Source organism: Aptenodytes patagonicus, chromosome 11, assembly GCF_965638725.1.
Source record: "Aptenodytes patagonicus chromosome 11, bAptPat1.pri.cur, whole genome shotgun sequence".
Lineage (NCBI taxonomy): Eukaryota > Metazoa > Chordata > Aves > Sphenisciformes > Spheniscidae > Aptenodytes > Aptenodytes patagonicus.
Genome location: NC_134959.1, coordinates 1,697,430 through 1,715,524, shown reverse-complemented (window position 1 = coordinate 1,715,524; position 18,095 = coordinate 1,697,430). Strand labels below are relative to the sequence as shown.

The 18,095-nt window shown below is 51.7% G+C and overlaps 1 protein-coding gene across 5 annotated transcripts in view; it reads right to left on the bottom strand.

Annotated features, from left to right (window-relative positions):
* ANKRD11 (ankyrin repeat domain containing 11) overlaps positions 1-18,095 on the bottom strand; it is a 160,878-nt gene continuing 142,783 nt past the window's right edge. For all 5 annotated transcript variants that reach the window (XM_076348900.1, XM_076348897.1, XM_076348898.1 and 2 more), the window contains 9 exons: positions 16,796-16,966; positions 15,371-15,574; positions 13,349-13,491; positions 12,754-12,901; positions 5,174-11,907; positions 3,834-3,932; positions 3,584-3,727; positions 2,189-2,281; positions 1-1,254 (listed from right to left, as the gene is read on the bottom strand). In XM_076348900.1, coding sequence (XP_076205015.1) covers positions 1,069-1,254; positions 2,189-2,281; positions 3,584-3,727; positions 3,834-3,932; positions 5,174-11,907; positions 12,754-12,901; positions 13,349-13,491; positions 15,371-15,574; positions 16,796-16,966 — 7,922 coding nt within the window. In that variant the 3' untranslated portion in view covers positions 1-1,068. The remainder of the gene's footprint in view (positions 1,255-2,188; positions 2,282-3,583; positions 3,728-3,833; positions 3,933-5,173; positions 11,908-12,753; positions 12,902-13,348; positions 13,492-15,370; positions 15,575-16,795; positions 16,967-18,095) is intronic.

The window sequence follows — 18,095 nt, the reverse complement described above, 5'->3', positions numbered from 1 at the left end:
TTTTAATTAATTTATTTATTTCTTTACACATAACTGAAAGTGATGTTACAGTACATAAGTTATTTACAACTGTGCAGTAATGTGTTGCAAAATAAATTATCTAGAAGGCAGCAAAAGTACATTGTTAATGTATATAAAAACTGTACAGCATTTATGGGATACAATTTTTTTTATATGAGTATTGGCTCTGTAGTGTTTTCAAGTTATGTTCTCAGAAAGAGAAACGAAATGCCCAAGATTAAAGGAAAAAATATATAAACCACATGGATTTTACTCCATTAAAAACACAGTTGGCAAAGTCCTTTCTCTGCATCACCATTTCCCCGCCCGCCGCCGGCCGTGCCGCCCCGGCGCACGGCGCGCAGGCGGCTCCTCCGCTCTTCCGAAATGGTGGCGAGCGGCTGCTGCGGGGCGCCGCGGGCGCACCCCGCCTCCGCAGCCCGGAGCCGTCCACACCTTCAGAGCCGCGTCTGCCCAACTTGGACGCTGTCTTTTTGTTTCTAATTGTTTTTGTTTGTTTTTTGTTTTTTGTTTTTTTTAGACATACCCAGGATGGAACGAGAAACTCAAAACACCCCCCCCTCCCCCCATGGTTTCCTACTGCAGCTTCTCCGAGAGGAGATCCGCGACCGGTGGAAAACAGAGAGCTGGAAATCACGGTGTTCACAAGTACATGAATCACGTGGTTGCTGGCCCCGCTCAGCAGCTTCTGCAACACACAAATGGTGTCCTTGGCCTCCTCCCTCCACGCCTCTGCCAGTCTCTTGGCCGGTGAGTGCTCGCTGCCAGCGCAGACCGGCTGCCTCCCTGCCGCAGCAGCCGGTTGGAAAGGAGATGCGCCCCGGCCCGCTGCCCGGCGGAGCTGCCGTCAGTCCGGAAGCGAGGGACGCGTTGTGAAGAAAGTGCAATTATTTTTCTTATTGTTTTGTTTTCTGCCGATAGCTGCTTCCTCCTCCTCTGACCAGGGATTCATCAGCAAGCGGTAAGGGTGAATGTGAGCTCGACCGCCCGACCTCGGAGGGCTCCCGTCCTTGCCAGTTTTCAGTGATGTCTCCTGGTTTTGAACTGTCATGCCGGCAAGAGCACAAAGTCATCGTTCACGTCGACCATTGGCACATAGAACGAGGGCACCTCGTTCACGCAGAGGGATTTGTGCCCCGCGGGGTCCAGCTCCTGCACCTTCAGCTGCCACTCCATCCTTTGCACCGCGTTCAAGGCGGCAGCTTCGTGTTGCTGTCGCATGAGCAGGCACGTCTGGATCAGGGGGAAAAAAAAAACCAAGCAGAGATGAGGGGTGAGCGAGAGAGGGCAGGAAAGGCTCCTGCTGCCCGTCCCACCCGGCAAAGGCAGGGGACCTGCAGCCATCGCGGCGGGCAGAGCAGCAAACGGAGCGAGGGACGCCACACACAGCCTCGAGGGAATGAAACCTGGACTTGGGACGTCTGCTGAGCCCAGTTCCAGCAGGAGCAGGGGCAAGCCCAGAAGGGCCTTGTGGGGCGGCTTTTAAAGGCTCATAAGCACTCAGAGCACTGACCCCGCTGGTGACAGCCCCGGCAGACAGTCCCCATCAGTGGCCCTCGGCTGCCCGAGAGCAGGGTCCCGCTCCCTTCGTGGGAGCTGCCAACTCCCTCTGTGTCACCAGCTGAAAGCACAGTCGTCCCTGCTCCCTACCGTGCCCGGGTTTGCCACCCAGTGCTCTGCACGGCACTCCGGAAAATCATCGCGTGGGCTTCTGCCGCCTTATAGTTTGCCATAGGTTTTGAGCTTGCTGCAGCATGTGTTGCTGGCGAAGAGCGGGGCCTGAGGGTTTAACTGACCGAAAAAACTCCAGACCATATGGCGCAAAGCAGAGTAACAGCCAGCCAGACAACCCTAAGCGGAACGTGTCTCCCTTCCCCCTTTTTGGAACCAGCAGAGGCAACTGTGCTCCCCTAGTCCCCGCAGAGGCTCCCACCTCTCAGCCGCGCCGTGCGCAGAAGCGTCCCCCATCACCTAACGCTGCCCGGACCACCTCGGGACACCTGCTCCCAGCAGATTTTTGGAAACCACAAAGGCAGCTTCCAGGCTACAGCAACAGCCGGGACCCCTCTCAGGGAAACCCTCCCTGGGGGAGGCAGAGCAGCAGGACCTGCTGCTGCCCAGGCGCCGCGGCGGCGGCCCGGAGCACCGGGGCTCCTGCACCTCTCACCTTCATTCGATCGTACTTGTCATCCACGTCTTGCAACCAGGAAATGAACTGTCGCGCGTTGAAACGGTCTCTGACCGATTTATTTTCGTCTCCCTAAGCGAAAGACAGCAAAAGGGAATTACATGGTAGATTTTTTTTTTTTTCCCCTTCACTTTCAGCAGTCCCAGGTCTAACAGGCCACGTTCAAATCCCTCTTAGGGCACACACTCATCACAGAATCATTAAGGTTGGAAAAGACCTCTAAGATCATCGAGTCCAACCGTCAACCCAACACCACCACCATGCCCACTAAACCATGTCCCTAAGCGCCTCATCTACACGTCTTTTAAATACCTCCAGGGATGGGGACTCAACCACTGCCCTGGGCAGCCTGTTCCAATGTTTCACCACTCTTTCAGTAAAGAAATTCTGATTAAAGAAATCAGAAACAAGAGAGGTGCCTGCAGGGAGGGGGAACAGAGCACGCTGCTCCCAGCTGCTCTTGCAGACCCTTGCCAGGGGCTTCAGCCTCAGAGAGAGATGCACGCACGCATGCGTGCACGCACCCCCCATTTTTGCTTGCTTTGCAGAGAATCTGCCTGTGCCAGCCTGTCACAGCACCCGCACCTCTCTGCCTCCTTCAACTCATGCCCAAGACCGTAACGTCTTCGCTGTAGAAGCACAGATCCCTGCACAGGATCCCTCCTGCAATGCACCAGCGTGCTTCTCCGAGCAGCCGGGCTGGCGGCAGCTGCAGCGTGCGGGCTGCAGAGGGTGCTGGCGGGATGGCGCAGGACCACCGCAGCCGCACGGCCACCGGCTGCAGAAACCGGACACGATTCCCCCTTCTCCGGCACAGAACGACATGAAATCGAAAGAAGAAATGACTGCTTTTTGTGGGCTGCGAGATGGAGTCTGGCTCTTTCAAAGCCACTATTCAGACACAAATCAATTTAATGGCTCTCCCCCCTTCCTTCAACAGGAAAAGACATCCCAGAGTGTAGTAAAATAAACCTTTCAAGTGTGCGGATGATCCTGACCAAGAAGAAAGGCAGAGGGTCCTGAGACTCATTGATAAACCCGAGTCATCTCTGCTCCTAAAGAGACATGATGCTCCCTGCATCCCCGTGTTCCCGGCTGTATTTCCTTCCCCGGCACGCACGTGGAGTATCCCAGAACATGCGACACCAGAAACTGAGTCAGATTAGGCAACCTGGGCACGTGCTGGGGAGGGCTCCTGCAGGGTGTCCTGCATCCGTGTGCCGCGGTGGGCGACAGGCACCTGAGCAGGGAGAGCATTAGTAACTCCTGCCTACATCCCTCTCCTCCCTCCCTCCGTCCAGAAAAGCACCGTCTCCCTCGGGGTCTTGCACAGCACCTCTGAGACACTTCTTCACCACCAAGACAGGCACTGACCTGATTTTCTAGAGGCATGTTATAGACCTCGGAGTCCAGCAGCATGGTGCAGGCACTGAAGGGCACAGCCTGGTTGGCAATAGTCCTTGCTGCCCGACAATGAACTCTCAAAATCTCCTGCTCACAGGAGACGATGAGCTTCTCCTGAGGAAGAGCAAACGAAGCAGTGAGCGTGGCAGCCTCAGTTTCCCCAGCAGAGGAAATCCGGGACCTCTTCCCCAGCCGGAGTCTCCCCGGTGCGCTCCCTTACCCGCTCTATGCTGTGCTGGAGCCGCAGCTTCCCCCGGACGGCTTCCTGCTGCTTGAAGAGCTCCTTCAGAGGCTCCGCGAGCGACGGCGGCGGGGCGATCTGCGGGCACACGGCAGCGGAGGGTTAGAGCCTGCGGCACGGCCACGTAGGTGAAATGCACCTTGGCCAAGGGCTCGGAGAGGGAGTCGGTGCCACCCCGCGGGGTGCTGTACGGAGCTCACCGGAGGAGAAAGTCTGCCTATTTCCTCAGCAGGCAGGCGGCAAAGGACAACGTCCCGCCAGTGCTCAGACCACAGCAAGGAGTGAGACACCAGGGCAAGAGGTGTCCAGTGCCGAGAGACGAGCTCAGCCTGCAGAACCAGAGCCTAAATCACCCCATGTGCTGCAAGGGCAGTTTGCAAAGGGGCCTGAGCGCATCTGACAAAGGGGATGATACTGTTGGAGAAATACTGCCGTGAGCAGCCCAGTCTGCGCACCGGGAAGGGTGCCTGTGTCCTGATCTGTCCTGCGCCTTCCTGGGGAGCAAGGCGCTCCTCAAGCACAGCCCGAATTGCAGAGCAGAGGAGCAGGTGGCTCTGCGTTAGTCTAGGAAGGAACAAGCAGATGCGAACACAGGCTACGACCACCGCGGTGCTGGGGCAGACAAAGCGCGCACTAAGTCATGCAAACAGTAACTCATGCACGGACTACACTGCAACAGAAATACCCGCAGACGGGGGCGTTTCGCCCTGCCTGCAGCAGGGAATGAAGCTTGACGTGGTCGGTCGTATCGACCCCCCTCCTCCAGGCTGGATCCTGGATTTACTGCCTGCAGCATTAAGTTTATTGATGCATTTGTATTAGCAAGTCCATTCATGCAGCACAGCAGTGAAATGCAGATCCCATTGCCAAGGAGCGAGTGCTATCGGCAAGTCAAGTATCAGAGCTTGGGAAAATGAAGGCAGGAGTTAAGAGCCATCTTTCTCCTCCAGTCTTCTAAGTTCATTATCCAATTACTATACTGCTTGTAAAAGCAGTTTTGCCTCCCAGCCTCAAATCCAGTGGATTCATACAAACTTGCTCTAAAGCCTGAGCAAATCTCAGGGTCCTAAGCACAGCCCAAGGTCGTCTCTGCAAACATACAGCATCTCAGAAGATGCATTTGTCATGCAGCCATCCACTTACCGAGGCTTAGATTTGTCGTCATGAGCATGTTCTAAAAGTAGGCTAAAGCAACGGCCGGGGTGCCATCGGCACTGCAAGGGCGCTCGCGGTGCGTAGGGGACAATCTGGTTGTGCTTGTAGCAGCAAGGGAGGGGACAGTCCCTGATGCCGCGGTTTAAAGAGAGAAGGTGACTCACCACTGGAATATGGAGCTTGCTTAGAGGCTTGCCATCCAACAGGTAGGAGCCTGTGTAGGTGACATATTCAGCGTAGCACTGCGGAGCTTGGGGAGTAATATAGCAGAGGATTTTCCGCTTCTCTTCAATCTTTTTCCTGATCTGGAGGTACTCAAAGTAGGGGTTGGACCTGTCACTGTGATAAGGTTCAATGTCGTCCAGTTTTATAGCATCGACGATAGCTGCCAATGTTTGCTGTATCATCTCCCTCGTCTGCTGGGTGGACGTGTTGATCTGCTGCTGCAGCTGCTGGTTGGAGCGCTGGAACCGGCGCTTGCGCGGGTGCTGGGCCTGGGAATCATCCTCCTCCGTAATGCGGCCTTTGGCACGTGTGGCGGGCGCAGAAACAGGAGGAAATTCCTTCTCAGAGGAGGCGGCGTTCTGCTTGTTTTGGTTGGCGAGCATCTGAGCCCGGTTCCTGGTAATCCGCTGAGGAATCTCCTCTATTTTGGGTGGTTTGGGAGCTTCTGCTACTGGTTTTTGTACTGGTTCAACGATTTCTGCTTGAGCGTTGCCCGGAGGTGCATCTGCCTGGGAGGAAGGGACTTGGCTCCCACCACGTGCCGCAGCACCCTCCTGTGAAATGCTGCCCTCGGCGGTGGCCACGGGTGGGGTACAGGTCTGGGAGCTGCTCTCTGCCACCCCACCAGAAGAAGACAGGTCTTCGTGCACAGCCTCCACCTCTTTGCTCTCCGGCTGAGCAGACTCAGACTGGGTCTGCTGGAAAATCTGTGCTTCCGAGTCCTCTGCTCCTTTTTCCTCAGCTACGTTCAGTGCTTCTGAGGTGGCTTCTTGTGCAGCCACTTCTGGTTTCTGCTCCTCTGCTTGTGGCTCCGTCTCCACGGGCAGGACAGCAGCTGCCTGGCCGGCTGGCGGCTCCTCCGGCTCACCGGACGCTATTACGGATGCGCTCGCTTTAATGATCCCAGCGCTTGTTTCTGAAGCTGCTGCTGGGCTTTCTTCTACCGCTTCTGCCTCCGCCATCTCCGTCTCTGCAACATCCTTAGGTTGGAGCGGCAGCTCTGGTAGCGAGAAGGGGCCAAGGTCCAAGTCATCTTCTGTATTGGTGAAGGGATCAGGCCACGTTACCGCCTCCTCTGTATTGGCAGGCGCAGCGTTATTGTTTTCCAAATAGTTGTTTTCTGGCGCGCTAACAACTTCTGCCTGAGGTTCTGCTGGCATACAAGGGGGCTCTGGAGGTATCTCAGGTGCTTCTTCTGGAAGAGGCTTGCAGTTATTGAAGAACGTGTCTAACCTAGTAGGGGACATGTAGGGAGCTTGCTCTTCGGCATTCGCTATTTCTCCTGGAACTGCTTCCTCAGCATCCTCCTTGACTTCATCGAGTCCCGGTTCAGACACTGACAGAGGGTAAGATATGGGAGAAACGGGGTAGGAAGTATCAGTGGGAATGAAGGCGACCGGTGTAGGATGAATCGGCTCTAGGGAACAGAGCGGAGGTTTAGGGGACTCGGAAAACCTCTGGGGAGATTTCATCAGAAGCTCTGAGCCCATGGACCAGCTGACAGGGTGCTCTGCTGGGTTACCCATCAGGCTGGGAGCAATGGCGGTGTCAGGGTTTCTGGAAGGAGGGTTATCCCAGTCTATATTGTTTTGTTCTGGCATACCCGAACTAAAATGGTTTTCTTCAATTGGTGGTAAGTAGGTAGGTTCTGGTGGCATAATGGAGGCAGTAGCTTGCTGCTCTTCCGTGGTATCCAAGGGCATGCCGAGGTCGGGGGGAAGAGCGCTTTCTACCGAAGGAGCCAGCAGTTCATCTCTGTGCGAAGGGGAGGATTTTGCTTGTAAACCAGAAAAGACACTTTCAGGCGACTGGGCGACTCCGCTGACAGCTCCTGGCGCGCAGTGCAAAGCTTCCACTTTCGGCGATGAAACCCCATAATCTGGTGAGTAATACCCAGGAGATAAACACTGGAACTTCTCAGCAGGAACAGAAGGAAGGGGAACTTTCTCCTCCATTAGGTGCTGCACTGGAGAGTCATAATTTGATGTCGCCGGGACACTTTGCTGTCTGAAAAATTTATCTCCGACACTGAATTCTTCTTCAGGTGCCCTTCTGATATCCACCGAGATGGAACGATAAAGGTTCGTGGAGGGTATGGTCCGAGTCGGGGTCTGACTCGGATTCTCGGGGAGCCCACTGGAAACATTCGCGTATCTGTCGAAGAAGGATGGAGAACAGGCGTTCATGGACATCGTGGATATGGGCAGCGAGTGCTGCGAGTCCGCGCATTCAAACATCAGGTCCGTGTAGTCTTCGTTGCTGCACGAAGGGGTCCTGGGCGTCTGCATCACCTCCTCGTAGCTCGGACAAGAGACGACGGATGCCGGGGTCGGGACTCCCGTCGGCCGGTTCTGATCTGGCCTGGGAGACGCCGGGAGGATCTCCTTCAGCTGAGGACCCGTTATCCAGTCCTTAGAGTCTGTCCCAACAGCAGGCTGCGCCTTGTTTTCCGGTGACAGTATAGGAGTCAGTGGACCCAGTTCTTTAAGTTTCTTGTCCTTGAGCTGAGTATCCAGCGCTAACGGCTTCTTTGTTGCCAGATCCAGACTCCTCTTGCGCACGTCTTCCGAGCTTTTAAGTTTGTCCTTTAATTTGGGGTCTCCGGACCTGTGCCTCATTTTCTCCATTTGCTTCATTCTCTCTTTGTGCCTTTTGTGGCGCTCCTCGATTTCCAGGTCTTTCTGGCTCAGCATCCTCTCAAAGCTGGTCATCATCAGATCACCGTCTCCCAGAAGTTTCTCCCTTGGCCTGGTATCTTTCTTGCTGCTGTCTTTGGAAAGGGTTATTTTTTCATTCCCATTGCTTATTTTTATTGACTCTGATTTGTCTTTCTCTTGGTTCTCCTTGAGCTTCTCCTTCAGTTTGGTCTCGCCGAATTTGAGGTTGTCCTCCTTTGATTTATCTTTAAAGGTGGTAACTTGAGGACTGTCCTTGTCTTTAAGTGTTGACTTTGGCTCGTCTTTGTGATGTTTAAAGAAACCATCTGCATGTTTGTCTCTATGCTTTTCCTTTTCCTCCTTCCATTTTTCCTTGTGTTTATCTCGCTTCTTTTTCTCTTTAACTGTGCTGATGGCGCTGGAACCATAAGTCTTTTCTTTTTCCGCCTTCTTTGACAGCTCTCTTTCAGAATCGTTTTTATCTTTCTTTTCAGAAAATAAGTAATCAATGCTTTTCTCTGGTTCCTCATCAGGCTCTGCCTTCATGTTGTAGGAAGTGCTAAAAGCCTCCCCATCCACAGAGAAATCTTTTTCATAATGAGCGGAATCCTTTCTGCTGCTGGAGTCTTTGAATTCTTCTGTTTTTTCCTTTTTCTCTGTCTTCTCCTTCTTTGCTTTTTCTTTCTCGTGACTTTTCTTTGACGAAGATGAGGAATGCCTGTGTCTCTCCTTCTCCTTGAGTTTGTCCTGCAAGCAGGGTAAAGGGAGGGAGTCCTTAAACTTTTCTTCAGCGGCATCAGTAAGAGAGAGGTTAGAAGACTCGAAGAGGCTGGTCAGTCCTGGATCTTGTCCTCTATCTGTGAAGCTGTCAGAAGAGATCTCGCTGATTTTGTCATTGGAGTCATCTCTATAGTCATTCAGAGCCTCCTCCTCCAATTTCTCCAGCAGGCTCTTCTCCGACTCCCCTCCTTTCGAAGATTTTTTCTCTTTGGAATGCTCTTTATCCGGCTTCTCCTTATGCTTGCTCTTCACCTTGTCATCATTGGCGTGTTTCTTTTCAACCTTCTCTGGGAGCTTTTGCTTGTTTTTCTTCTCTTGAGTGGAATCTATGGACGTTCTGTCTTTCCTGTCCTTATACTTCTCGGTAGAGTCTTTCTCTTTCTTCTCTTTGTGTTTTTCAAAGGAACTCTTCTCCTTCTTCTCTTTTCCCCCTTCCGATGTTCCTTTGTCCTTTTTCTTCTCCTTGGAGTCCTTATCTTTCTGCTTCTCCCCTGAATGTTGCCGGTCGGAGGAGTACTTGCGGTGCTTGTCAGGGTAGAGCTCCTTCTCAGCAGCTGCGCTGTCGTCCTTCTCCTGCAGACTGTCCAGCCGATGCATTTCGCTCCCAGCGGAGTCGCTGACTTTGAACCCAGTCAAGCTGTAGTCATCCCTCTCGTCTTCGCTTTCATCTGTGAAGATGTCTGCAATGCTGTACCAGCTTTTCTCCTTGCCTTTCTTCTCATCCTTTTTCTCGGAGAAGTCCTCTCGATCCGCAGAGAAGTTTTTCTCTTTCTTCTCTTTAACCTGGTCGAAAGAACTCTTCCTTTCTTTGTCTTTGCTGTGCAGGTCTTTGTATTTCTCTTTAGTTTCTTTTTTCTCTTTGAAACTCTTGTCTAGTTCTTTGTCCTTCAGGATTTTCTCAGGAGCAGCTTTTTCATTTTTCTCCTTGTCACCTTCTTTGGATTTCTCCTTGTATTTTTCTGGCTTCACCTTTTCTTTTTTTTCTTTATCGGGAGCATCCTTCTTCTCCTTTTCCTTCCCAGAATGGTGCCTCTCCCAACTCTCCAGAGTTTTACCACTGAATTCGGGGTCAGACTTATCCTTGAAGAACGTTTCGCAGCCGTATTCTTTAAAGTCATCTCGATAGGGCTCCTCCTGCTTCATTTTGGTGTCTTTTCGATCTTTAGAGCCATCAGAGGAATCTTTTCTGTCTTTGTTGGTTTCACCCGTATCTTTTTCTTTCCTCTCCTTGACACTCTCTGCAGAATCCTTCCTTTTCTTATCCTTCTCAGGCAAATAACTAGGAGTAATTTTGTGTCTATCCGTTTGGTCCTTTTTCTTCTCGGAGCTTTTGTCCACATAGTCCCTCTCTTTCTTCTTTAAGAAAGTGTCCTTTTCATTACGTTTCTCGTTGTATTCCTTCTTCTCTTTCGTTTTATTTTCCTTTTTCTTGTCTTTAATTTCCTCTTTCACAGGTTCTATGATTAGTTTTGCCACGGTGTCATTTTTAATCTCCCTGAAATCTGTTACTGGAGAATCCCAACTATCTTCACCTTTGAAATCGAAGGATGAATCAGAAGACAAGTCTGAAAACCACCTCTCCTGCTGATCATCCGAAAGGCTGAACTTCGTGTCCTCGCTTTCGGGAAATTGGTTTTTGTTATTAAACTCATCAAACCCAGACTCATCCCTGTAAAGTTTTTCTTTTTTGCATTTTTCTTTCTCTTCCTTGAAGGATTTTTCCTTCTCTAGTTTAGAAACCTTCTCCTCCTTCAGCTCATTCTTCTTTTCAGATTTTGACTGCTTGTCCTTTGACTTCTTCTTTCTCTCCTCCTTGTGTATTCTCGGCTTCTCTTCTTTGGGAGACTTCTCCTTTACAGGTTTCTCTTTTTCTGATTTACTTAATCCTTCTCTGAAGGATTTGCTCATGTCTTTACTACCATCTTTGACTTTTCTTAATGATTTCTCCTCTTTCGAGGATTTTCCAGTCTCCTCTTTAAACAACCACTCCTTCTCCTCTGCTTTACCTTTGGGGAGCTTTTCCTCCTTCTTACCGTGTTCTCGCTCATGCTTTAACACTTTCAATTTGTTTTCGACTGGATTTTCTGTCTCTACTATCAAGCCTTTCTCAGGCTTTTGTTTAGAGTCCTCAAACTCAAAAGAAAACGTTTTGATTATTTTAATGTCTTGGCTGATGGGACACTGCCCCTTCTCCTTGTTTTTATGTTTGTGTTTCGTTTTATGCTTTTTAACAACCTTCCCCTCCTTGTCCAGCTTTGGAATTGCTCCATCCACATTGCTATGGAATGAATTCTTTTTCTCAGAAACAGTGTTGTGTGGGGTGTTTTTCTTTTTGTGCTCTGGTTTCTTCCTGACTGGCTTTAGCGACTCTAAGCTCGAGTCCTCGGACGAGTAGTCTGACTCGCTCGTCAGTCTCGTCCTGGTGGAGTCCGATAAGGAACTGACATCTGACCAAGCTGGAGAAGATATGGTTTTCCAATTGTCCGTCCTCCAGTGCTTGGAGTGCTGTTCTGTAAGATTAGGATTATGTTTCTGGGATGCTAAACTCCCATGAGAAGAGGTCGATGAGGCAGACAGAGAGTTAAACAAGGAGGATTCCTTTAGCACTAGCCTGGAGTCCTTTACACAGCTAGAGCTCTGAAGAGAGTCTCTATCATCCTCCTCACTCTCCACGTTTTCACTCTCTGATTCAGAGGAACAAAATTTGTCATTTTTTTTGCCAAACCGAACCTCTTTGCTTTTCGTCTCCTTCTTCCGCTTCTTTTTTACTTTGCTTTTCTCCTTCTGCGGCTTTGTGCTGGCGGGCTCCCGAATCTTGCTGCTGGGCAATATCGAGTGGGTCGAAAGTCGCAGCTTCTCCCCCGTCCCCACAGCAACGCTGGTCTCCTCCTCGTCCGAGCTGTCCGACAGGATGCGGTGGGCAGCTTTCTTTGGTGTAATTGTGTTATTTTTAGTATATGTTTTCACTTCCATTTTGGGTATGGAAATGAAACTGTTTGCTTTAGTCTCTTTTCTGTAATCCTTTTTCAGCAAGTGTTTGTCATCAACTGGCGGGACCCGGTCCTGCTCGTCGTCCTCATCAAATTCATACTCATCCTTCACCGGGGTGATGGTTTTGGGGGGCTCCTGGGCCTTGGGCTTGTGCTTCAAACCCTTCTCAAACTCTGAGTCTGTGTTATTGCCATCAACAGAGCTGGAGGGAGCGAAGGAAGGAGCATCCTCCTCTTCTGAGGTCTCTGCAGAGAGAGAACAACAACGCGTTAAGGACTGCGAGGGGCTTCACGGAGGGAACATCATCAGTCTGCTGCAGACATGAACCCCTGCAAACGGCCCTGCTGCCCCTCTGCCTCACCCAGCCTTTGCTAAGTTTGCGGCTGAAAGCTCGAACCGCCAGGTTGCGAGATCTTTTAGGATGGGATAGCTATCCAGTCTCAAACCTGCACGGGGTGTTCCTCAAAACAACGTCCAGGGTCTATCAAGAGAAGAACTTTTTAACAGGGTTATGACTGCAAACAGCATAGGCCAAGACTCCCCATAAGACTGGAACTCCAATTAGCACTAATTAAAACCTGCAGCGTGTCCCACCTGGCACAGCCACAATGGTGGCACTCGCGGGACAGGCCCTAGCAGGGCGCTCTGCTGAGGGACAGCCCGGGAGCACAACCTGAAACGCCAGCACTGGTACAGCCGCGCGCCGTGCCCCCCTGACCGGGGAGGGATGGGAATACATGACGTGCACGCAAACCTCCTCCTCTCTACGCACAAGCTGGAATATTACCCACATTTCAAAGGTAAGACATCCATTTACCTGCAATTGGCTTCCAATCCTACATCTCGATTGCACCAGGCAAGTGATCTCAACGTAGGCTTCCAGGGCAAACAGCTAGAGCTCCCGGAGCTAAAGGCTGGTAGTTATGTTGTCTGAATTTGGGTTACAGCTACAGATGGACTCCTGACCGTGGCAGCAGCGTGCAGATATTCTGACAAGAGTCTAACTTCACTGTCCTCTTAACGTCTCTGTATTAACAGACAGCTGCAGGCCACAAACATCACTCCCATGTTCACATAAAGGTCAATCTCACCTGTTGAGCTCTCTTCGCTAGAGGGATACGTGGTCTTTCCCAGGAGCAGATTCACCATGGTGGGAGAATTAGCTACTTTTAAAGGTGTCTCGCCCTTCCTGTTGCTTTGATGAGGATTCCCTCCATAATGTAACAACAATTTCACCACCTGAAAACAGAAATTGAGACTTGAAGATGCTCATGATGTTTCGATTCCAGGCTTTTTGTACAACTTTCATATATAACTAAAAGGGGGATGTCCTCAAGCAGTCTGTCCTCAGGACACGCCTTATGGTACTAACAGTCATCAATACGAAAGGAGACAAAAACCAGCAACACGAACCAACCTGGGCAGGAAAGAAGGGAGAAGAACAAGACACAAAGCCATGTTCCCTCCCCTAAACCAGAAGAAGAACGAACTATCCCTCTGCACAGGGGAACACCAAGTAAAACACTCAACAGCACTGGGGCAGGGAAATCCTTGCCCACTACACGGCTATCAGCAGCAAATGATAATAAAATAACCAGAATCTCTGTATTTGCACAGTTGGCCGCTTGAAGCACAAGGAAAAAAAAGTCATGAAAAACACAGCTATGAAATCCAGCAAAAACCTACCTTGAAGTGCCCGTTATTCGCTGCATCGTGCAGCGGGGTGTCGTCATCCAACCCCTTTGTGTTGACTTCGGCGCCCGCAGCAAGCAACTGCTTTGCAACGTCGTAGTAACCCCGGTTGCATGCCTCGTGCAATGCCGTCCAGCCTGCAAGCAAAGGGACACTCAGAACACGGACATCACCTTCGTGGAGAAAGTCAGAGACAGTGAAAAGTAACCTCCATCCACAGGCGCTGCAGGTGCTGGTGTGTCAAGGCGTCTGCGGCTCTGATGGCCGAGAAGGCGGCCTCGTTTGCCCAGCTCCCCATGGCACAGCAGGAAGAAACCTGCAGCTCTGCCTTGCTACTCCAACCAGGCGGCAGTTGAATGAATCCCTCTTTTCCCTCTGGTCACGCAATGTGCTACAGACAGATCATCTGCCAGAACGGACACAGCCCCGCGAAATGGAAAGGCAAAGCTTTGTGTAAGGAAATTAAGAGAACTGCTGATGCCGTGTGGAAGGCAGGTCTCAAATCCTTTCCCCTTCCAACTCCTCTGTAAGGGAAACACTGCCGCCCAGATCAGGACTGAGCTCTGAACTGCAGACATCGCTCTGAAACATCCCCCACACAGACCTCACAAATATTTTCTCTGTGCTCTCCAAAGCAAGCGGCCGTGCCGCCGCAAGATAGGCCCCCGGCTCGGGGAGAAACCAAACAGCAGGTCTCCACAGTAACAGTGGCTCTAGTTCTCAAACAAACCTCCGAAGAGCACAGAATGAAATATTTTATCACGTTCAAACAGACTATTTTTAAGCAGAAACTGTTTTGAAGTTTCCCAGCAAATGTGCGTGGCTCCTTCGGTATTTTGCTGATAGCGTCGTGGGAGCTCATTCCGTTACCTTCGCTTGGAGCATTAAAAAGGGGCACCTGTGACCAGAATTAATCACAACTGATACTTCAGTCTAGCACTGATATTAATCATGCAGGTGGAGGAACACACATATCTATTTATAACCCCAAAATCGTGTGAAGAGAACAGCAAAGAGCAAAGTCAAGCTCTCGGACGTGCTGGAAGGAAGGCCGCCTCACGCTAACTCAGCCCCATCGTTGGTACGGGTGCGCACGAACGGCACCGTTCATCATCTCACGGCCACCTTCTCGCCGCAGCACTCGTGGCCGTTCCCATGCCAGGCTCGGCCGCAGCCGCAGCCCCGCACCCAGGCTCCTTTCCCCATTCCCACCACCAGAAGCAGGAGCTTTCACAGCACTGCCGAGGAGGAGGAGGAGGTGGTATTACACCCAGGCAACGAGCTGAGGCTCAGGACGGTCACCGTCTCCTCTAATTCGGATGCCCGGCTGGGAGCCTGACCTTGCCCTTCACATGCGCACTGCTCCCCGTCAGCGGCACCCCCGCGTTCGGTACTTAAAAACAAACCCCAGAACGCTGTAGGCATCGGCCATTCAACTCTGGAGCGATGACTTTACAAACCCACTCTTTTTAGTATTTTTGTGCACACCATTTCTTATATTTTAAATTAAAAAAGAGCTAGAACAGCCCACCTGCCTTTGCAAATCCCCCTCCAGACTTCCAAGACGGCACCCATGTGGAAGGGCACAAGAAAACGAACCAGAGGGTCCCGGTCACAGTTTCAGAGCGTGGAGCCACGGCAGCCCCAGGGATAGCTACGGATCAAGCCCAGCCCCACATCCCCTCCCCGAGCGGGAGCATGTTCAGAGCAGACAGGACAGCCTGAGAATTTAGCTGCCGAACTCCAACAAGGGAATCGATGTTTTTCAGGGATTTATTATTTTGACAAATCTGTAGCAGTTTCTTTTTTTTTTTTTTAAAAGGACAGCAAGGCTTTTTCCTCCCCAAAGGGCAAAATCATTATTTTTGGTTGATCCCCTCTTTACAAGCAGCAAACCCGTGTTATAAAGAAACTACTTTCTCTGGTGGGAGCCATTCTCGGAGGTGGAACATGCAAGCAGGTGGGAAAAGGTACGGATCGTGGGCTGCCTCGGCAGTACTGCCACGGGCTGCTTACCTGCAAAGTCTTTCACATTGACATCCGCACCCTCGATAATGAGCTCCTTGATGCGCCGGGCATCTCCTCGGATGGCAGCTCGATGCAGCCGAGTCTCTCCTCGCTCGTTTCTCTTATTTACTTTATCTTTGGTTTTGGAGGCAGAGTTAGGAGTTCCCTTCTGACAAACTGTAGACTGAGAGGGATGCTTTGGTGTTGTGTCAACTGCATGGAGGAGAGAAACAGTCAAGAACCGCAATTCAAAGGAAGCCCTAAACCCTTAGAGGGAGCTCTTGCAACACGTTTCATCTCGCCTCTCCCCAAAACGCTCACCACAAGACACCGAGAGGCAACTGAACCTCTGAAGTCGATGTGAAGACAGAGGAAAGCCTGTGTGTGTATAATGCAGATATTAATTGCAGGCTGCCAAAGCCCACTGGAGAGAACTGCAGTCCTTGCAAAGACTGTAGGCAATCCCATGATTCAGGAGCAGACAATGCAGCTCCTTACCCTAAAACCTCATTTCCTAAGGGGAGCGGCCTTTTACCAAGTACATGTGAGGTCTGACAGCCTCGGGAGGAGACTGCACATTTCCTGGGAGAACGTCTGAATGCTCTGAAGACTACACAGCTTTTTGCCTCCCCCCCCCAAGTAACAGCAACATAAGCAGCTAGATCGGTGTTAAGAACAACAAAATATGTGGCTAAAAGCTGCAACGGTTGTGTGTAGGATGCAGTTGGGCGCATACAGATAGCACAGTGCCTCTAAAAACCCTGAGGGGTCATGTATGCAACAGATAAAAATTACTAAAATACAAAATCCGTGGTAAACACATTCCAGCTGCTCCGCATCTCAAGTTACAGTCGCAGTGGTTACATGTCTTATCCCTCTCCACAAGAAGAAACATTAAAAAGCCCACAGAGGATGGTATTTTAACTTTATTCACAATGCTCCTTTACTGAGTTAGCCTGAGATACCAGTGGAAAACGCGAAGCTCTGATGTGGAGGAGGCTCCCGTGGAACCGAAGCTCTAGTTAAGCAGCCAGGGCAGGCTCAGTGGTGGCCCGGATTCGGCCCAGGGGATACCTCCTGCTACTGCCTTATACTGGAAGAAGAAGGAAGGGCAGCCGCAGCCGTGTGTGAACCCCAGTGGCAGCCCATGCCTGGAGTCACCTGCAGAGCCCCGTGGGAGCGGGTATCCCGCTGCCCCTGCTCCAGCATCCCATCTACGGTGCTGAGAGCGGGGAGACCCCATGGAGCAGCATACCAGCCCCCCTGCACCATGCCGGGGGTGGCAGCTCACCTCTGCTGCTGGCGAGGAGCTACCTGAACCGCCTGGTGACGCCGGGGCCGGGCACTGAGAAGCCCAGGTATTCGTGAGCCTCTCGCTGCAAGCTCACACCCGTCTGCTCACACCTCTGAGCAAAACCACCCTCTGGATCTCACCTGGGCTGTTTGCAGACTCTTCTGCTGTCATCTGCATAAGGAGAGCGACTTGCTGGCGCTCGGAGAGCGGGTAGCCTGCCCGGATCCCCGAAAGGCCCATTCCGAAGAGCAAGCCAGGCTTTCTGGTGGCGGGCTCCTTTTTAATCCTCTTCCGCTCTGGACCCTGCTTTTCTGTGGTGCAAGGAGACACAGAAACACAAGCCGTGAATGCTGCTGTAACTGAAAACCACGTTCATTTCTGAGCAAAACGCTAACAGCTCTCCAACTCCGTTTCTGCATCTCACAAATTGAAAAGCCTACGGTGAAGGATGCATCCCTGCAGTGGGAGCACCGGTACCTGGGGCAGCCGCCCGGGCTCACACCGCTGCGGTTGCAGCCAGGACACGCACCGCTCCTGCTGCCCACCGGCTCCTGCGACAGCCTCTCCCGGCACAGGCTTCTACCAGTTCTTCCGCCACCATCAAACAGCAGCACAAGAGGGAGGAAGCGGGTCCTTCGTGGGGCCGCTGCCGGTACTGTACCTTCCATCTTGCTTCTAGGAGCCTCCATTTCATGCCATGGTGCTTCGAGGAGCGTACGCAGCCTTACACCACCACAGCATGGACTGAACTGGAGGCATCTAAAAGCATCAACAAAGAGTGCTAACAAGATACAGGCTGACAGCTCAGAAACGTTGCCATCTCACCCCCTCATCATCATCAAACCAAGGACTCCGCAGCCAAACGGGTGTGCTGCCCCGGGGAGCAGCGGGCTGGCCCTCTCCTCCCAAAGTGGCTGCTTCCAGCCTAGCGCAGAGCACCCACCTGCAGTCAGGCCGATGGCTGCTTAGCCACATCTACTCCTGCATCCCTCTAAAAAAATCCCAAACAGGAGGGGAGGAAGAAACCCCTGTGCCCGGCTTGTCATCCCCCAAAATCCCAGCCTGACACTCAGTCTCTTAAATCATCCAGCTACAAAGACAGCTCCTGCTGAGGGACTGAGCGCAACCGCCCCGAAGCCGGTATTTGCTGCTGGCATGCCATGTGCACAAGAATGAGACAAAACCCCAGCCTCTCCCTGCACCTTCAGCCTTGCTCCCAGCGACCCACACAGCAGCCTGCTGCAAGCTGGTGAGAACTGGACCCTGCTGAGCATTGTGCAACTTGCTGCCTCCCTCCCCGCTGCCCAGCTCAGCCCAGCTCGCACACCTAACCTCTGCGAGAAGCCTGACTCTACAGCTTTTTTTAAGTATTTTTCCGGTTTTCTTTATGGGAGTATTGATCCTTTTCCCACTCAAGGAGAGTTAGCAGCCCTTCCTCTG